The 22255-nt window shown below is 37.9% G+C and overlaps 1 protein-coding gene across 5 annotated transcripts; it reads right to left on the bottom strand.

Moving 5' to 3' along the window:
* Positions 1-76: 76 nt before the first annotated feature.
* Positions 77-22166, bottom strand: mag (myelin associated glycoprotein). Of its 5 annotated transcripts, none has more exons than XM_059514091.1 (13): positions 21968-22159; positions 12987-13074; positions 11670-11805; positions 7425-7503; positions 6873-7241; positions 5969-6265; positions 5630-5887; positions 5129-5389; positions 3897-4205; positions 3718-3817; positions 2620-2722; positions 1285-1338; positions 77-962 (listed from the first exon to the last, which is right to left on the bottom strand). In XM_059514091.1, the coding sequence occupies exons 4-13, from the start codon at positions 7471-7473 to the stop codon at positions 801-803; spliced, it is 1962 nt and encodes a 653-aa protein (XP_059370074.1). In that variant the 5' UTR covers positions 7474-7503; positions 11670-11805; positions 12987-13074; positions 21968-22159; the 3' UTR covers positions 77-800. The 5 variants fall into 5 exon arrangements, with proteins under 5 accessions (XP_059370074.1, XP_059370077.1, XP_059370075.1 ...); XM_059514094.1 differs by lacking the exon at positions 21968-22159 and adding an exon at positions 18437-18554; XM_059514092.1 differs by lacking the exon at positions 21968-22159 and adding an exon at positions 18437-18543 and having other exon boundaries at positions 12987-13078.
* Between the last annotated feature and the right edge of the window lie 89 nt (positions 22167-22255).

The raw sequence follows: 22255 nt of genomic DNA, 5'->3' as shown, positions 1-22255 counted from the left end.
TATACTTAACAGATGTGGTCACTATAAACTATTGTTGTAATAAAAGAACTAAATGAAGATTCTTGCGATACGCAGGATGTGTTGAATTAAAATTTTTTAGGTGAACTATTCCTTTAACAATCAATTCTGGGTATGTGACAAAAGTATCAGTGGATGAATATTGAAATGTGCATGTGGACTGGTACACTCAGAAAAAGACTGAAACAACCACTGTATTTAGGAGAGTGTTAGTCCTTCCAGACAAACCCAGAGATGGAACAGTGCTTATACATTATGTCGAGGCACACATAGCACCTCGTTCCCTGATGCTTCGACTTACAGCGGACACAGTGAGAAGGACCACTAGTGACTGAGACTCACCTGCAAACCATACCATTTCCCGCAAGCTTGCTTCAAACTATAAGCTCCACTGTAACACTTGGGGGAAAAAAACCTTCCTTTCGGAAAGTGTTGTCTTTTAAGTCAGGAGATTACTACAGATACTCTCATATCTGATTGAGAGACAAAAATATCTTTTATGGTTACAGTCAAGAATGGGTATAAATAACCAAACACATAGATAAATATATAAAGAAACTCTATTGTACAGTATATTTGACTTATATTGGATAATATAATTCCCAGAGCCTAAGAGAATGCAATCTAAAACAACCTGAGACACATTGTCTGCTAACTGTTCGAGACAGCTGTCCCCTGGAAAGGCCACATGTAACATGGGTGAAATAGGAAATTTGTGGAATTATTAGGCCCTAGTGGCCACCGTGTCCTGTTTGGCCGAGGCATCAGGGAAGAATCGCGGTTCATTTGGCCTTAATTTCAGTGTAGTCGCTGCCGTCACCATCAGCCCTCCTGAAGCCTCCCTCCCGGTGTCGTCCATGAAGAAACTCTAGTGCGGCGTAATTCAGCTCTTGCCTCTCCATGTCTGCCATTGGGCCAACAGATTGGTAATCACTGTCGTCTCCCTGTAAAAATCATTTAGGGAAATATTTAAGCACAATATTTGGAGGCAGAGCAGGAAAACTTTGGTCATGTCAAATAAAAGTCCTTAACAAGACACTGAAAAGCACTGTTAGCAATTAGCCGCTAAACAGAATGAGTTAGCCAGCGCATGAACTATTAGCTTCCAGGCAGCAGTGAACAGCATTGTTAAAACAGAAATAAATCTAAATCATTTTTGTAGTAACTGAATATTTTCTCAATTTTTTTGCCTGTATTGTTGTCAAGTGCTTGTTTATTTCACCTCCACCCATTTGTTTACATGCTCATCTTAAATTTCAGCCTTACCGTGCCTTCCTCAAGGATGGAGTTAAACTTTGAGCCCAGGAGCTCAGTCTTAAGCTATGTTAGGGGAAGAAAAAGAGACAAAGAATGCATAGAAAGCAATGAAAGAGGAGAGAATAGTGGTCAGGAAATGCTCTAAGCATAGGCCTAGACTGGAACTCTCAGTTGTGACGTACCATCCACACTTGGCTTTGTGACAGTGCCTATATTCAAAATAGCATATGGAATATATATCCAGTTTGTTTTGCCATAGACTATGCAGATCACAGATCACACCGATCCTACAATGCAAAATGTTTCACTTGGCCTTCCATTTCTAGTGTAACTATTAGTTGTCAGCCATCTCTTTATTAATTAATGGTTTGATTTGACTTGTAAGACATTTATCCACAAAATTTGATAAAGAATTGAAAATAACATCCCATTTACAAGATGATAATTGGATATTACCCGCATGCAACATGATGAGGTCAGGTTACAACAATGTAGCATAAAGTTAAGAAATAATGCCTTGCTTGCACTTACTATTTGTATTTTTTTTAAAGTAGCATATAGTGTATAATGTGCAATATTGTAGTGAGCTAGCATACCAATCTAATCAAAGCAGACATTTCCCTCTTTAAAGGGTTAGTTCACTCAAAAATAAGAATTCTGTCATTAATTACTCAGCCTCATGTCTTTCCAAATCCGTAAGACCTTCATTCATCTTCAGAACACAAATTAAGATTTTTTAATTATTATTAAATCCGAGAGCGCTCAGACCCTGCATAGACAGCAACACAACTGCAATGTTCCCAGGTTCAGAAAAGTATTCTCGTAGCTTCGTAAAATTAAGTTTGAACCCCTGATGTCACATGGACTATTTTACCTATGTCCTTGCTGTTTCTGGACTTGGGAACATTGCAGTTGTGTTGCTGTCTATGCAGGGTCTGAGAGCTCTTGGATTTCATCAAAAATACCTTAATTTGTGTTCTGAAGATGAACAAAGGTCTTACGGTTTTGGAATGACATGAGAATGTGTAATTAATGCAAGAATTTGAAAGCTATCCGTTTAAATCATTATCTTAAAAATCAGTAGAGTATGTAGGAATAATAGATGAGCAATTCTTTTTAATATGTGGTTCCTGATTGTTTTAATGCTAAAGCTAAGTGTGGAAAGCTAATTACAACTAGAGAAGTGCCAGTATATAATATAATTTGCCACAGATATGCATGAAAAAGACAACATAATGTTGATTATTTTATTATACGGTGTGCACACTTTTATTTTGTATTATCACTGTGTGTGCAAGTACTGTATGCGGTGTAGGTGATTTATTCATTATTGTAATATCTCACCACTTTTTTCCTGAGACTCTGTTTGTCCTTCTTGACTGCGCTGTAGAACATTGAGGGATTCTCCACTTTAGATCCTACGTCCTGCCCAGGGTTACCATTCTCTCTGGGGGGTGGAGTCAGAGAATCAGACTCTGTCTCACACTCAACCGTACTGTAAACTAACTGGTTTGCGGCAACACTTTAAAGGGATAGTTGAACCAAAAATCTAACTTCTGTCATTAAAATAACTCATCCTCATGACGTTGCAAAACAGTATGACTTACTTTCTTCAGTGAAACACAAACCAAGACATTTTACAGAATGTTTTAGCTGCTCTTTTCCATACAATTCTTTGAGTCTGAGCTGCTCTTTTCCATCCAATGAATGAAGACTGGGGTCAATCGATTTCAATGATCATTGGTCACAAGACTTGAAAAACCAATGAATATCTTCATCATTATTTTTCATTTTAATTATTATTTTTTTTTACATTTTTATGTAATACCTTTTTATATCTTTCAGTGGTTTACAGACCTTGTTCTTTTACATTGTATGGAAAAGAACTGCTTAGACATTCAGCAAAATATTTTTGCTTGTGTTTCTTCAGAAGAAAAAAAAAACATGGTGAGTAAAAGACAGAGTTTAAATTTTTAGGTCAACTATTCCTTTAAGCCTGGGCATCCATTTTAACACAAGGGGATCATTTCAACCCCTTAAATAAAACTGGCATTGTGCCACAGTGTCAAGTTTTGGGGTGTTTCGTTTTGATTTCCAATGGGACGTTTTATTTTTTCTTGCAAAATGAGATAGGAGCAGGGTGTTTGCTGCAGAGCACAGTGGATTTGCGGCTGGAAAGCAATGGCATGGGGCAATTGAACCTGCAATAGATTTGTTAGTCTGCAGTTTCATGCACAATGTGGCATGTTTACCATCCTACTAAGCAATCAAATTGGATCATCTGTGAGTGGGTTATGGTTTGAAAACCAAATGGCAAAAAAAAAAAAAAAAAAACTGAACATGGATGACTAGGCTTGGGTGTTTTGATACCTACAAACCCCAGTCCCAACCCACAAACTCCACCTAAATGTTCTCCCAGTCTTTCTGGTGAAGGATACTCACTTTTTATTATTCTGACCCACGTATCTCACAGCTGCGATGATGAAGGCGATGACTGCCACACCTCCGATAGTCCCCACTATGACAGCCATCATGAACTTTTCTGAAAAAATGTGTAGAGTTCATTGATGATGCATTAAAGTTAACAGATGAAAATGTGGTTTCAGTAAAGGTCTACTTACTCTCCTGCTGCAGTTCCAAGCGAATGGATTCGGAGCCGTACACGTTGCTGATGCTGCAGTGAACATGGACACCAGTATCACCATTGTTCCCCCTTTCACCCTTGTCCTGAAGCTTGATGATCCCAGTGGACGTGTACCCATCTGAGTATGTGCGGTAGTTAAACAGGCTGTTGGAGTTGTTGATGGTGATGTTGAGGTCAGGCAGGTAGAATTCTATCACAGGCTCAGGGTTTCCCGATGCAATGCACACACACTGAACACCCTCACGGACTATAGTGCACTTAGAGTCGTCAAGGAGGATGGGGGCAACTGGGAAAATTAAGCAGAAATAGTCAAAAAGCATATCTATCAATGTTGTCACAGTGCTACAACTCAAGTCAGTCACATGACACTCTAATCCATCTCATGTCTAAGACCATTTTTTGAGGATCGTTTGGACCTGGACTTGGACCCTTCTGTCATAGAAAATAAGGTCTTGGACATTAGACAGACTTAAGTCCCAGTCTGGACTTGAGTACTGCAACACTGTCATCTCTAACTTCAACTATTCTACATTCATCTATGCAACAGATGTCAAATTCAGTTCCTGGAGGGCCACTGCAGAGTTTAAACACCTGAACCAGCTAATCAAGATCTTCAAGATCACTAGAATCTCCTAGGCAGGTGTTTTGGAGCAAGACTCTCTGCAGGACAGTGGCCCTGTAGGACCAGAGTTTGACAAATGTGATCTGTACTAATCTTGCCATCCTTAAGGGATAGTTCACCCAAAAATTCTGTCATTAATTACTGACGCATACCTGTGGTGCTGAATGAAGTTATTTTTGTTTTCTTTGCACAAAAAACGTATTTCCGTATCTTCGTAAAATTAAAGTTGAACCACAGCTATCACATGGACTTTTTTATCAGTGTGCTTATACCTTTCTGGGCCTTGACCTTTGTAGTTGTGCAGCTTTCTATACAGTGTCAAAAAGCTTTTGGATTTCATCAAAAATATCTTAATTTGTGTTATTAAGACGAACTAAGGTCTTATGGGTTTGGAACAACTTGAGGGTGAGTAATTAATGACAAAATATAAATTTTTGTGTAAACCATCCCTTTAAGGCTTCACACAGGTTGAACACAAGCCAAAGCCAACGTTGCTTTGGAGAAAACATCTCCATTTACTGTTCCTGTACATAATCACGGTCTACTGGCTCAGTTTCTTAACTTTTCAGTCTTTTCCAGTGACTTACATTCTACCGTAATGTTAAATGAGTTGCTGGCCCGTCCGTGTTCATTCTCCGCTAGACAGTTGTAGACTCCGTGAGCCTGCGGTGTGATCTCGCGCAGCTCAAGAATGGATCTCTCGTCTGCTGTAATTGTGCCCACCAGTTCCCCATCCTTCAGCCAGGTCAAGGTGGGCATTGGGTTTCCTTTGCTGATGCACTGTAGGAAAGCTGAAGATCCTTCCAACAAAGTTAGAGATTCATTTATCCATGGCTCCCGTGGAGGATCTTCCAGTTTGAGAGGAAATAAAGAAGAATGAGGAAATGAAGAATGTCCAGATGGATAATGGAATTTTAGCATATCACTTATGCTGCCATACAATGTATTTACACAACACTGTATCAAAAAATGCTAAAACTATTGCCAGTGGCTGCTTCCAAAAACACTCCCATTCCCTAAAGTATAGCTTACAGTAGTGTTAAATGGTTAATACTGCAATACACAAGAGAACATGAAGTTTTACTTACAATTTACTGCCAAATACATGGATGTGTTCATGCTGCCATAGCCATTGTCACCAACGCAGGTATAGACACCTTCCTCCTCTGGGGTCAGGTAATCCAGAGACAGTGAAGAGTTTGACGCAACTTCTGACATCAGCTCTTGGTCTCCAAAATACCAGGTTATTGTGGGGGCTGGATTACTGTCCACATCACAGTGCAGGACCACCGAGCTTCCCTCCATTACCTCTTGAGACACATTTACCCACACAGTTCGAGGGGCATCTACAGAAAAGAGGATAAGTCGGTACATATTGTCTCTGTGATTAACATGCAGTCATAAAATAGTGATTTGGTGGAACTCACACTTGATGTCCAGTGAAATTAGGCGTTCATAGACGAAGGTGGTGTTTTCGTAGTGTACCCGGCAGCCCAGCTGCTGGCCATTGTGCATGGGTTTGGGTGTGAAGGTGAGGGTGCTGGACAGTACCGCGGTGTTGCTGTCCTCAACATTGTCAGGGGTAAAAACAGGGTCAGGAAGGTAGTCTGTGTACATCCAGTGGATCTGTGGACTCATGTCTGGACAATTGTCTGGGACATAACAGGTCAAGTCCAGGCTTTGGTCACTAACAATCTCCTCTGGAACATCGATATTGGGCTTATCTAGAGAAGGAAGAGATATTTAAAGTCAATATTCTCTCAATTTTAATATACATTTTTGGTTTTAACGTGCATTTTTCATCAAGCAAAATAGCTATTTATTCATTGTTTTAACAAATTTGCATTCAGGTCTGGCTCCATTCTTCTACAGAATACCTCCTTTCCACAATCCAAAGTCCCGCCTTACATATTAAATATGCTGTTTGATCCAGAAATACATCTTACTATGAAAGTAAATCGATTGTGGTTGAAATGTTGACTTCAAATGCTAGACCAAATGCGTTTCATGTTGACTTCAAATGCTAGCCCATCAATGTTTTAGTAACCACACTGCAAACTTAGAATTATTTTCTTTTTCTTATTCTTACTCATTTACTCACCCTCATGTCATTATAAACCTTTACGAATTTCTTTCTTCTGTGGAACACAAAATAAGATATTGTAAACATTTTTCACATTATCTTCTTTTAAGTTCCACAGATTAAAGAAAATCATAAAGTTTTAGAATAAGGTGAGGGTAAGTAAATGATGAAAAAAAAATTTTTGTTTGGATTTTAAATATTATTAATTGGAGACACATCAAAATCTAATAATTAAAAAATGGCCTTACCCAACACCTGTAGGTTTGAGAAGTCAGGATAAGTGTAGATGTTTGCACCACCCAGGTCTGCCCTGAAGTAATACCTCCCAGAATGTTCCACGCCAACATTATTTATCAGCAGAGTGCAGTTTTTTTGCATTAAGTCACCAAGGAGCTTGGTCCGTCCATTGTAACTTTCATGAACAATATCTGTGCGTGACTTATATACCACTGGGGGGAAAAGCTGGGGGTAGGGGTGGCCGAAATACCAGATCCCATGGACCCCTCTGTAAGGCCTGATGCCGGAGGGGTATGTGAATGAACAGGGTATAACCACACAGGAGTTTGTCATGGCTGAAATGTCTTTGGGCATCCACACATTCCACTGAGCACTTACATCTGTTCAGAGAAAGTGAAAAGAGAGCAGGTAATTTAGTTAATAAAATAACACCATTGTATTACCATGTCTCTTGGATGTGTACTATAGTGACACCGTGTTTTTGAACATGTACCATAGTATCTCAGCAGCATTAACCAAAGGATCCACTGAAACAGCATATTCGTTTCAGAAGAAGTTGTTACCTTTCAGAATAAGCAGCAGAGGCAACAGCAGCAGCTCCAAGCCCTTCATGGTCTCAGTTTAACTCTGGACCATAGACCTCTGTTACAAAACCAACACATGCATCAGCAAAACAAACAGACTCTACTAACACAGTTGCACTTGTTGTTCTCTCAAGATATGGGGAGAAAAGGAGTGTCGGTTAATGATATGAAATGAGCCTTGTGTAAAACTTGTAAGCCTGTATAAATAAGCTTTGATGTGTAGTGTATTTTTTAACACAAAGTTCACAAGATTTAACTTGTTTTAGACATATTTCACCCCAGAAAATGTATATATATATATATATATATATATATATATATATATATATATATATATATATATATATATATATATATATATATATATATATATATATATATAATTATTATTATTATTTTTTTTTTAATTTTATTCTAGGACTAAAATATAAATAATCATTGTACTTCCTTAAAATGTATGCTTATTTAAATCAAGAAAATGTTCATTTCTTTTTTTATATTATAGTAATGAGACTTTATGAATAATGATAAAAAATGTAAATATGCAGATGCATCTATACAGAATTACAATAATGAGAATTAAAACAACAACAACAACAACAGTGGTACAACTACTGTTTATGCAAAATATTAATTTTCTTTTCTTTTTTTATTTTATTTTAGGGTGAAATGTGACCTGGATATGTTTCTAAAGGATTCACCCTATTCTATGACATAAATATTAGAAAACAGAGGTGGAGCTGGGGTGGTGGATTATTGACAAAATAATTGTTACAGAAGTCCAGTACTGTAAGTCGCCCATTGTGTTGTGATCATCAGAATTTGACAAACAGGTTTAATTTAGTACTCCATGATGTTTTTCATTAAGAGAGAGAGTTTTTTTTTTTTTTTTTTTTTTAAGCTTAAGCAGATACATGCATTAACAGTTCATGTTCCGAGAGCCTATCATGATCTGCAGCTGCTCAGGACTAGATATATAGGATAAGTGACATTAAGCATCAGGGGATTACAGTTTTTTTTTTAGCTAAGTAGGTGTTTGTTTAGTCTCTTCTTGAAGGCCTGAACATTCTTTGAGGTGATTTCACCTACTACAGTACAGGGGAGGCAGTTCCAAGTTGTTACAGCCGAATGAAGAAAACTCCTCCCCAAGCATTTGGTGTTGGACTTGGGGAGTTTTAGGGCATGACTTGGTCGTGCTCTCCGAGTGGTTCGGCAAAGGAGATCAGGTGGGGGTAGCAGAGCTTTGAGATCCTCTGGACAGTTTTCAGTGTGCATTTTAAAAAGCACAGTTGTTGCTGCAACAGTTCTATGTTGGCTGAGCTGGCTGATTGCATATTTCCTTAGGGCAGTGTCCTCATCCCCCCCAATGATTTTCAGTGCCTTTTTCTGGATGTTGTCAAGCTGCCCAAGGGTGGTCTGTGATGCGTTCATCCAGGCAAGGCATGAGTACTCCATGGTACTGACTTTCCTTTAACATGGTACTGTCTGACCTTTAACATCAAGCTTGTTGGCCAACCTACGCAGAGCTCCAAGAAGCTGTCCAGCACGCTTGCAGATGTTTGACAGGTGATTAGTCCATAGCAACTTCTTATCGATACATAGTCCCAGAATATTCAACTGCTCACAAAGGTAAATTCTGGTTGCCCCCAAAAAAAGGTCCGGGCAGGATGGAAGCCTCTTTCTCGACAGAACCGTAGCCTTGCATTTACTAGGCTCGAACGTGACCTTCCAGGTATCAGCCCACCTGTGAATATTCTCCAGGTCTTTATTTAGGGACGCTGCCACATTGGGACCATTAAGTGACGTTACTGGGGCGTAAATGGTGGAATCATCCGCATATAGAAAAATGCTATTATCGCGCTGTTCTACAACATCGTCTATGAAGATGGAGAATAATAGCGGGCCGAGAATGGATCCCTGGGGCACCGAGGCATTGATTGGTTGAGGTGATGAGGACAGACCAGAGAGCACGACCTGGATGGACCTTCCTTCCAGGTAGTTCTGTAGCCAAGAATGTAATGGCCCAGTTATGCCTTTAGCAGAAAGCTTATCCAGAAGGGCATTGTGCCAAACCTGGTCGAACGCTCCTTTAATGTCTAGTGCAACAATGTACACCTCACCTCCTTTGTCTAAGATGTTGTTCCACATCTGCGACAAAACTGTAAGGAGGTCTGCTGTGCTGTGGTTCGGTTTAAATCCATACTGTTTATTAGAAATTAGTTTATGGCAGAAGAGGTAGCCCTTGAGCTGTTTATGAACTGAGGATTCCATCACACAGGACTGAGAGGAGGGATATGGGGCGATAATTTGTTGGGTCTGATTTTGAGTCTCTTTTATGTATTGGTATCACTCTGGCGTTTTTCCATTGTTTGGGGAACACACCATGTGAGAAGAGAAGTTGAAAGAGACGACTAAGGGGGCTGGCCAATTCTGCTGCACATTCTCTAAGGACTTTTGTTGGTATTTGATCAGGTCCCATTGCCTTTGCTGGGTCAAGGTTGCGAAGAATGTTTCTAATGTCTTTGGGTTTGAAGTGCACATAGGCAAAAGAGGATGTTGGTTGCTGGCACCGAGGAAACGATTGCGCAGATGCATCAAGCAAAGTACACTTCTCTGCAAAGGTTTGGCAGAAGATGTTAGCCTTTGCACTGGCACTGATGTGGGTGGTACCCCGTTGTTCAATGACAGGGATGTCTGTGAAACCACTTCTGCCTGAAAGTGAATTTACTATGCCCCACCATTTTTTTGAGCTAAGTGAGTTATCTGCAAGATCATTCCTCAATTTGGTGTAATACTCCCTTTTTGCCCTATTTCAGCTTTATTGAAAGCTGCTCTTGCCTTGAGGAACTTCTGTTTCATAGCCGGGTCATCGGAGGTCCGTATGTTGTGATAAAGCTTTCTTTTTCTCATGGCTAATCTTCTGCACTCTGCGTTGAACCAGGCTTTATCCCCGGGCTTTTTGGTGATGGTCTTGTTGGGAATATATAATGCCATGGTATCTCGCAGTATGGAGGTAAAGTTTGTGCAGATGATTTCAGGATCTTCGTCCTTGAGAATGCTTGGCCAGTTAATGTTAGTAAGGTAACCTCACATTTCCCAGAAGTGAGCCTTGTCATATTTCCATACTGTTCTCTTGTATGGCTTATCTCTGAAGACTGGGATTTGTAGCTGTATCAGAACTGGGTTGTGGTCAGAGGATCCCATTTGTGCTAAGGTGGTAGTGGTTACTGGTGTGTCTGAGAGAACTAGATCTAGAATATTATCTCCTCTAGTTAGTTCCCTGACAATCTGATCTAGTCCCAGACAGTTGGCGAGTTGTAAAGCTCACCGTCCAGCAGTGTCTGTTATATTACTGCCCAGCCACTCATGGTGGTGTACATTGTAGTCACCTATGAGCATTACAGACTATGCTCTATATTTGTCCATCAATGTGTACTTGTCAAGGTAGTCCAAGATATCACAGGAGGCACAGGGGGGCGGTATATAGCACCTATCAGAAGTTTCCTGGTTTTCAGAGCAACAGTGAACCACATGAGCTCAAAGTCATCAGGGTCTCTAGCTGGATTATGATAGATGGATATTCCTTCTAGACAGTATACTGCTATACCACCACCGTTTTTTCCAGTGCGGTCTCTGCGACAGTTGAGCGAGTAGCCAGGGATCTGGATGGAATCAGCCCCGTCTGGAATGGTGGAGTCAAGGAAGGTTTCAACTATGATGACTATGGAGGGTTTCTTCACTGAGCAACAGTTAATATATTGTTATATTGGACCATAGTCCTCTGATGTTCACTTCAAGGATAGTCAGTTCGGATTCGCTAATTCGTAGTCATGGTCCGTGCAGTGGTCGGCATTGGGTAATCCGATTGTTTCGAGGCTTTCTTTCTAGTTTTGTAGCAGAGGTTTGATGGCACAGGGGGAGCTAACCCCTGTGCCCATTGGTACACACCTGAGCAGTGTGGCAGGAATCAGTGCATACAAGGCCTGATCCGAAAGCATCATGCCTAAGCAGAAGACTCATAACAGATCGGGCCCCAGGAGGAGCCACTTGGCCAGGGACGGGGTGATCGCACTATTAGTGATCCCTACTACCCCTATAGTTCTAATCTATCTTATATCTATATCTTTTGATAAATGTCTTATGCTGCTTCTCATATATACTATGAATTATCTAATAGTTTTGGACACTTCTAAAATGTCTATTTGTCTTTGTTTTAGGGAATACCTTGAACTTCTGGCAGAGTGTGCTGAACCACAACCAACTTGAATTCCCTCTCCAACGGTGAACAATGCTGTTCTTCCCTCACAAACAAGGGGGCGTACATCAACAGCACATCAACTCAGCTTCTCTTCTGATTTGTCTTAAAACAACAACAAAGAAATTACATCAGTATCAAGAAGCAACATTAGCTCTCTTAAACCACACAGACAAACTTTCACAGTGTGTAGGAGAAGAGAATTGCTCCATATGAGTGTACGACGTCAACCCTTGTGTGTTTGGCGCGCATACAGAAAGCACTGTTCATGATATGACACATCATCCATAGCACATTCATCCACGCTCACACAGCGTCACCCAGCTGCCTCTGTTGACTTTATTCGCGCACTTGTCAGTGGTGTGTGTGCGCGCTTTACAAACGCGCACGCATATCCCCTGAAGACTTCAGAGCAGAAGGGGACTACAGATGGTGGCTGATAAATGGATTGTTTTTGAAATCTCCAAGATTATTATATTAGAAAGATTCCCCTGATAGTTCACGAGTTTGACGCAGTTATTGAACCAATGAATTTTATGAGATGACAGAGAACTGGTAATGCAACTTATAGGTATCCTACACTTTAAGGTCTTAATATATAAAAACGGTCCAGTTTGCCCCCCACACAACTGTAGTTTATTTACTTTTAGTTTAATTTATTTACTGCAATGCAACCAGTTCATTAAAAGTAAATTAATCCATAATAGGCCTGAATAATATTCAAGACTAATCACCATTATGGTGATTTAAAACAAAAACAACTAACAATTAAATTAACAATTAAAATTTTTTACAGCATTTTTTTGTTTTTGTTTGTTATGACAGAAACAAATACATTAACCAGGCTTCATTTTCTGTATGTAAAATATATTGTTCTTTTTTTTTCAGAAATATTTCACAAACACACACACACACACACACACACACACGAAACAGTATTTTCTTATAATGACTGATGAATGCTATCAATCCTGGCAATATTTTACAGTGCACATTGCAACAATTGAAGCCTTCCAAACATGGCTCATTAAACAAACATCCCAAGCAGCATTTTTATTCTTGTTAATCATAACCGAATAATTATAATGACACCAGCTGTTCCAAAAAGACAGAACTAATTTATATGCCCATCACACAAGATCTAAGAGGCAGCAAACTGCTGTTGCTTGGAACTGAAACCCCTGGCAGCACGCATTAAAAAGAATGAAGCAATTCCCAATCCAAACAAACAGACCATTCATGATCCACAAACAAGCCTTGAACCATCCAGGACACTTGCCTCATACCAGATCCCACTCTTGGGCTCTCCTGAAGGGGAAGGACTGGTCTCTCGGCTCCTGGCTCTGGTTCTTCAAAGTCCTCCTGCTCTTCGTCCTTCCTCAGAGGTGCAGGAATGGGGGAAAATGACAAAGAGGGAGGGAGACGGAGATAGACAGATAGAGAGAGAAGAGGATGGAGACTTTTAGCTATAAGCTGGGCAAATGTGTGCCGTGGGCAGCCTTGAATATGCAGCTTTTTCCCTCAGTGCATTCTTCTTCTCTAGCCCACATCATGCATTCCTCTCCATGACATCTCTCCTCTCTACCCTGGTCAAACACTCTTGTTCCAGCCTGTCTGGGTCACACTGATTCTCATAGTTTTTAGGTAGGGGTCCGATGATACCGTTGTGAATGAGTTTGGACTGGTTTCAGCTCCATGTAGGCTACACTGTATCCTGTAAATCGGCTGGAATTCATCTTCACATGACTCACCTTGTGAGATAAATCTGTGAAATATATATTTTTTTCTCCATCGTGGTACATTTTAACTCTACATGAAAAGATAATGAACCTTATTTATTTCTTAATGCACATTCCTTGTCTTATTGTGAATGATTTATCAGTGCATGTTATAAAAAAAAAAAAAGCAAGTCTGTAAACTTTCATCAAATGTAATGTTTTAACAAAATCACATTCAGTCAGTCTTTTATTCATCAAGGACACATTAATCGACCAAAATGACCAGTCAAAATATAAATAATGTTACAAAAGATTTCTGTTTTCAAATAAATGCACCAACTTAGAATATTATAATGTTTTCTGAAATGTGACACTGAAGACTGGAGTAATGATGCTGAAAATTCAGCTTTGTCTTAAATATATTTCATTTTAAATTATATTCAAATATAAAAGTTATTTTACATTTTAATAATATTTTTTTCTGTTTTTTTTGGGGGGGGGGGGTATTTTTAATTAAATAAATGCAGGCTTGTGAAGCATGAGAGATTTGTTTAAAAAAACTAAAAAATAAATCAGTGCATGTCCTCAGGATTTTATTTTATTTAAAGTTTTTAGCAATATTTTGTATATCAATATTATTTAATCTAAATCAAAATATTATATATAATGGACAGTTGCCCCAGGGACTCCCATAGTTGAAAAAAGGGGCTGTGTGGAACGAATGCACAACAGTAAGCCTGTGTGACATCAAGACGTACAACATGCCATAGCAACCCCCACACACGCCACAACACACACACTGTAAAGCGTCAACTCCCCATTAACACACACACACAGACACACACACATGAATAGCATAGCACATGCCAACACACTTAAATTGCAGTGTGCGTCTTACATCAGTAAAGCTGCTAAATGACCTTTCTATGCTTCTGCATCCCTCTCTCAATGAAAAGTTTGTGTAGTCAAATCTGTCTAATATTAAATGCCAGTTTGATTATCCCAAACCATGTGGTATTGGAACCATGATGTACTGTCTCGTACTACAAATGGGCTGCTTAAAATATAAGTGGGTGTTGGAAACAGTTATTGGCCAGTACAGCTTAAGACAACTATATATATATATATATAAACAATTAATATAACTAAATGACAATATTTTTACTATTACTACTACTATTATATTATTATAATGTATTTATTTATTTAAAAATGATTTAATTATAAAATTATTATTATTATAATTATTAAATAAATAATAATAAAATAAAAAGTCATAATTTAAATCATAAAAATGAAAGAAATGTAATATGTATTTAAAAATGTATTTAATAACAATAATAATATTCAAAATGTTGTTATTTTGTAATCAAACCAGTACACAAACATATATTACTTTAATAAATATAAATTATAAAAACATTACTAAAAATATATAACTATTATACTTTAAAATATGTAAATAATAATAATAATGATCCCCCTCCCCTCAGTTCAGAAAATAGAGAAGTCTGCATAATACATAAAAAGTGAATTTAGTACTGAAAACATGAATATATTATAAAAAATACGATTTCTTTTTACTTTAAAATAAAAATATGTAAATAACTATAGATAACTATAGACCGATTGCTTCAGCGAGTATTGTGTCAAAGGTTCTGGAATGACTCATATTAGATCGATTAGGTGTTTATCTTGATACCACAGACAAGCAGTTTGGTTTTAATGCTCACCATAGTACTGATTTGTGTATATATGCTCAATAAAAGACAAAATTCCACCGTTATAATCGGCTTTATTGATGCTTCTAAAGTTTTTGATAAAGTTAATCATCAAAAGTTGTTCAGTAACTAAGACAAAGAGGGTGTACCTAATAGCATATTAAGAACTTTGACATATTGCACTAATCAAAGTGTGCAGATAAAGTGGGGTATTGTGTCTCAAATTTATTTAGAGTAAGTAATGGAGTGCGGCAAGGAGGTTTACTTTCACCAGTTCTTTTTAATGTCTATATGAATGAATTGTCAGAAGAATTAATTGAATGTAGGACTGCTTGGTAATACCACCATCAATCACTAAATGTATGCTGATTATCTTCTTGTTTTTCCCCCAGGTAGTGTTGGTTTTCAACAGTTGTTTAATATATGTCTGATTATGGGATTAGATATGATGTGCAATACATTCAGATTTGTATTTATCAGGGCAAGTTTTAAATATATGTACTACAGCAAAATATTTAGGTCATATCATTAATAATGAAATGAGTTATGATGATGATGATGATATGTATAGGTAATGTCAAGTTAAATGCTCAAGCAAATATGTTGGTCAGAAAATTTTATATGTGTTCAGATCAGGTAAAGAAAAACTTTTTAGAGCATATTGTACTTCTTTTAATACTGCTCCTTTGTGGGTAAGCTTGCATGCAATGGCTGTATGAGGATCCTGGTGAAAAAAACAAGATGGAGAAGTGCAAGTGATTTATTCTGTAAGGCAAGAGTACAATCATTCCCTGCTTTAATGAGAAATTTGATGTCTAAATGTATTTGTTGGCTGGATGATTCACATAATAATATTATAATGTTGTTGTCAAATCCTAGGTTTACTGAAGAGAGATATCAGTCCTTGGTGAGGAAGTATTGGTATAACTGTCTTTTTTAATGTGTATAGTTTTTCTTTGTATTATGTTTCTTGTTAATGAAACTAATAATCTATTTTTTTTTCCTCAGTTGAGAAAATAGAGAAGTCTGCATAATGCATAAAAAGTAAAGTAAGTACTGAAAAAACGGACACCTCATTGTATGGATAGCATTGCACAAAAATGAAGGAACTTAAATGAAGGAAATGACTGAATGCACCTTAAAACATAACTCAAGTCTTTAACCGGCTCTGTATAAACATGTACCTTGCACTTTAGATCTCTTCAGAACAGGTCTCTTCACAGCATGCTTTGCTGTCAGCCTGCGATGCATCCTGCGTCCATAAGCCTGGGCACCCTCTAAATTTACCAGAGGAGCAGATGGTGGTAAAAACACGACTGCTGGCCCTCCCACACTGTTTGCTGTATAAGCGAGTATGGCTGAGAGCGTTTATGAATGTGCACTTAGTAGGGTATATTCTCAGTAACCTGCATAATTTCGGTGGGAGGGATTACAAACGCCTGTGAGTCAAAACACACAACATACTAAAATGAAACTATCAGCTTCATCACCAGGAGATCATTTCAGTATTGAGTAAACAACTCTGGGATAATTAATAAAGTCCACATGTCATCAAACCTCAGAACAGAGCTCACGCAGCTCGTAGATTAGCAAGGCAATAATGCATAAATGGCTAAAGTGAGAAGCAATCCATCGATGAGTCAGATCGTAAATGTCACTCAGATTCAAAATGATCCGATGCAGATATGTGTAAAATTTCATTAAGCAGCCCACCCACAGCCAGGACCCACAAGAACGCTGCCAGGACGGGGGATGCTAATTGTCAAAATGTCCACTGCTTGCAACAATATCCTGTTGCATTATTAGGTTTATCTAAAACAGTCAGAAGTGCTGCCTTCCACAAAACTGAAAAATGGTACTCTCTATTGAAGTTTATGAATGAAATGCAGTTTTTATTTTATTTTTTGAATGTTATTTGTATGTGTATGTGTATGTGTATGTGTGTATATATATATATATATATATATATATATATATACATACACACACACATACACACACACACACACACTGTATACATTCATATAAATACACACATGCACACACAAACACGTACATACATATACGTGTGTCTGTGTGTGTTATGCATGTAATTTGTATTTTATACAGTATATTAACAATTGGATATCTTCCAACAATTTCTTCCAACACACACACACACACACACACACTGACACCGTATATATAGTTTTATATAGTAAATGATCCTAATTTCTATATATTTAAGATTATATACTGTATAACTACAATTAAAAATAAATAATAAATTAAATTACATTTAAATAATTTTATTACATGAAATAAGTAAAAAAGAAAAATATAATTAAAGATTACTAGACAATAAAAGTAAATAAAACTGGATGTGACAGAAGACATAGTCTTGTACATATGAACATATTGTAACAATTGTGCTTTCTAGATAAATATTCCACAGCCATAGGGGCAGATGGCAGTCTCAGTAGTCTACCTTCACTATAGCTGCTTCCTGTCCACGATTCAGACTGTGAAGACAGAGGCCCAGGTCCAGTTTAGCAGGCTAGGCTGAAATCCACTGAAGTTACTCCTCAGTTCTTGATTCTACATGCATGTCATGCAGCATTGTAACGCTTCAATTTACAAAAGAAAGTCTAGAAATATATTGCATTTCAACCCAGAAAATCTCTAATAGGAGCATCTAGAAGACAGAGAGCATTTAAGATTCTATAAAATAGATTACTAATATTTTTCCTTGGTTATGGAGCAAGAAACAATGCAACATGCTTGTTATTAACAGGCAACGGGAGCATCATGAGATTGATATGATCATTATTTCATCATTTGGGGCATCTTTGCCATCAGCATTATGAGTAATCCAGAACAGATCCAACATCACCCCACTCTGCTGTTAACCTAAAGTAGGATGTGATGAAGCCCTACTACGTCGTTCAAGTTAGTGATTGAGGTGTTTGGCAGGAAAATGTTGGCACAGCATGGCACATAACCAGGCATGACTGAACCGTGATTCCTTCCCCTTCTGTACCTGAGCAACTCTCAATGTACATCACATTTTTATGTTCACATCGTGACAGTCTTTGAATTATTCTCAGTACATACACAGTTTGTTTACTGACAGCAACAGGATGAACAACAGCCACAATCAGCCTCGATTTACTCGTTATATATCCAGTATACTCTTATAAACTTATCTGTGCAGCAAAACACATTTGAAATACCCCAAAACCCCATGCAGTAACATTTAATATAATTGATAATGATTACAAAATCACCTAAAATGATCTAAAACGCAATAAGACTCACCAGTCAAAAGGTTCCAGACCTTCTCGTCTCAAATCAAGCATTAATCAGCTGAGAAAAAGCGTAGCATGACAAACACTCACGATGACACGCACGCATACGGATGGGATGGAGGCCTCTCTTGCTACCTTCTGTACCAAGCTCCAGGCTGGGCGGGCTGGACGGGGGGAGGAGGAGGAGGAGGTGGTGGGCTCGTTTCTCTCCTCCTTTCAACTCCTCCGTTCTATATAAAAAATGTCTGCGGCTAAGAGCGGGGAGCATTGTTCAATCCACTCAGGCCATTCATAAACAGACACCCACTCTGATCAACCTACAATGCACTGCACTGTTCCTCCTGGACAAGAGCACATGGATGTGGCAGCGTTCATAGCATAGGTCAATGTAACTGAGAATGAAGATGCCCCCACACTCTAGTATGCATCATTTACAATGGATGCCATGAGTGGAATGCAAGCATTATCATTCGAGCGCTGCTTGGAGAGTGTTCCTGTGACAGAAAGAGGTTCTTTGAAACACATCGTTAATTAGAGAGCTATAAAAATTAGGTTCTTTGTTGGCATCAATGATTTCATGAAGAAACCTTCAACATCCATGAACCTCTCCATTCCACAAAAGGTTCTATTTAATGAAAAATGTTCTTTAGATTTTTTAAATGTTCTTCACTCTAAGAAAAAAAAGGTTCTTTTTGTGCTTCCATTGCACAAAGGGTTCTTTATAGTGGAATACGGTTCTTCAGATTATTAAAGTTTTCTTCACAATAAAAAAAATAGGATCTTCTTAACTACTATTTACTGAAATGTTCTTTAGGTGGAACATTGCAGCTAAAAAAAACTGGTGCCTTCAGACTTCAGAGAACCTTTGTAGAACCTTTAAAGATAGTTCTTTGAATGTTCTTGAGATCACATTTTAAGTTGTTCTATTCAACATATAGGCAAAGGTCTTGAAAGCACCAGTGCATAGATGGGGTTTCAAAAGAAATTGAATTTGAATCAGGCTTCCACAAACTTTTTGGTTCTAACAGGAATCTTGATTTTTTTTTAGAAGCGACTACAATGCTAGAACACTAACCACTGCACATCACCAATAACATCTAATTGAAGTAACATCTAACTTAACAGAAACTCAAACACAACTGAGGGGCCACTAAGCACAAACTAAAATACAATTAACCCTGTTGAGTTGTCAATTCTAAGCTTAAAGTAATTTAGTAAAAAGCATTGTGTCCAACTGTCTGGATGAAAACACACTGTTCCAGTTATTCCAGTTACAACACGCTGCACCAGAGAAAGAAGTCAATCAGTATAGACGTAAATGCTGCAGAGCCTCCACAAACACCACACACACTCCTGCCCCTTGTGCTTCTGCACATAGTGGCTATTGTTTAGGCCGTCCCGGGGAGAGAACAGAACGACCAGGCTGGAGCCTGACACCACACAACACAGGGAAGTCGATTCACATAAAAATCACAACAATCACCCATTCTCGTTCCCATTCCACTGCCATTCTCTCATGGATGTTACAGTCATAATAAAGCACTAATGTACAGGAGGCTCAGATTGTTAAAACACATGAGGTTAAAGGTGCTGTAAAATTTTTTTCACGATTAATCACATCCAAAATAAAATTGTTTTATATATATATATATATATATATATATATATATATATATATATATATATATTCGCACAAAATACATCCCACTGCCCCAACCTCCCAAACAGAGCCTTTTACACCCACATGAGTCAGGCTTTTCCCCATTAATGCTGCATCTCTGATCACACTACACTATACCAGTTACTATACCACACACACACACACACACACCAACCCACAGCAGGCCTCTGGTTTGAGCTATGAGGTCAGCGTGCCTGGAGACCTGAGCTCTTGCCCTGCTGTAGATATGGCGTGAGGGCGCTCAGCACTGGAGAAGAAAAGGATCCATTGTCCTCCTATTGTCTTTGGGGAGACAGACAGTCTAGATGGTCTGTTACACAACGAAAAGGTAGAGGAGATGGGACACGAGGAGTCACGGAACAGGGTGACTGACAGTAATTAAAGACTCCTGTCTGAAACAGGGTCAGAATTAGAGACCTAAAACAATGGGCCGACAAAGACGAGGATAGCGGATAAAGACACTATTATACCATCACGGATGCCTGTTTCAATAGAATACTTTTACTCAAATCACCAAAAAAAAAACACAGCAGGAAATATTGACTATATATTCCATTGAGTAAGTACTAGATTATCATAATCTCCATTGCTTCCAAGCTTGTTTAAACAACTTTATATTAGATTTATAACAGTGAACTGACAACCAAGACTGGCCTATAATCAATAGAATCAGATGCATTTTACAACATTTTTTTTTTTTTTTTTTTCAAATAAGCCTAGTGAAGTCAGAAAATATTTGGGCGCTTAAGCAACAATTAAAGATGTCTTTGCATGAGATGATAAATATACAAATAAATGACATAATTGACTGTACTTTTCTGAGTCAAAAAGTCCCATTTTCAGTGGAGGTTTGAAGTTCACAAAGGTGTCCTAGCACATTAATTTTAAACAAGTGCCATCATTTCAGTTTACTTAGTTTCAAACAGTATGTAAAACTCTTACAAACATTTTGCTGAATGTTTGATAAAAGTGTGTGCTTTATGCTGTATTTGTTTAAAGTAAATACCAACTGGTTTAAATCTACTACTATCCAGTACAATGTCATTGGTAGTGTGGGTTAAATGAACCAATACTTTTATAAAGCATGAAATACTAATTTCTAATGAATTGTATTGAACTAAAATGAACTAAAGTGCACAAACACACTAGAAATTGTAAATGAGGCAGCTGGCATTGAGTGTTATGGATCATACAGTGCACTTGGACAAGTGCAAATGCCAGATGACAACACACTTCACATCTCCAAAAACTATTGGACATTCATCCACAGTGGGGTTTGATTCACTGGCAGGTAGCCAAGAGAAAAAAACTGGCAAACATTATAATCCTACTTTAGAGATGAATCATTTTAGGCATTGACTCTAGTTGTATGACCAAAAACATTAAAAACATAAGCATAAATAATTATTTTGAGAATATATGTCATTCCTTCTCAGTACTGTTTCCACAGTGCCATCACATCTCGTGCTCTGATATACAGTACTGTAATGCAAGAACAATCAAACTGTGCAGCTCTTGCATAAAAAAAGAAAAAGAAAAAAACACGCACACAAAAAATAAAATAAAAATAAATCTACAGATTTAATAGAGTTAAATAAAAAAGTAATGAAGAATAGGGGTTTATTATTATATAAATACAATGAATAAAAAATACTTTAAAAATTGTTTAAAAATAATAAAATAATTTATCAATTTCTAAATATTAAAGCACTATATTTAATAAAAAATAAAATAGTAGTACAAAATTGTCACATCAAATAAACATCCTTACACTTATTGGCCTTATAATATAAATATATATATATAATTTATTTAATATAATATCACTTTTGGTTGCTGGCTTAAAAAGATCAGACTTACCTTATCAGACGGTCTTCAGTGTAAACAAGCAGACAGAATGCCGATAAATCAAGAGCAATGCCAGTCTCTTTTCCTATTGAATCACAAACCCTCCCACACTGCCTCTCTCTCTCTCTCCATCTCTGCCAGCCCGCTCTATCTGGTGGCAAGTGCCGCTGACACATGATTGTTATTGTGGTTTCACATTAGCACCCTGATTAGTAATGCCTCGACTCTACAAACAGAAAAACACCACTGCAGCAAACTGAATCACTACAAATGTTACTGTGCTTCAGAGAGAAACTGGAA

This window comes from Carassius carassius, chromosome 28 (genome assembly GCF_963082965.1).
Source record: "Carassius carassius chromosome 28, fCarCar2.1, whole genome shotgun sequence".
Classification (NCBI taxonomy): domain Eukaryota; kingdom Metazoa; phylum Chordata; class Actinopteri; order Cypriniformes; family Cyprinidae; genus Carassius; species Carassius carassius.
Note: the sequence above shows the minus strand (reverse complement) of the source record. Positions and strands in the feature narration are given on the sequence as shown.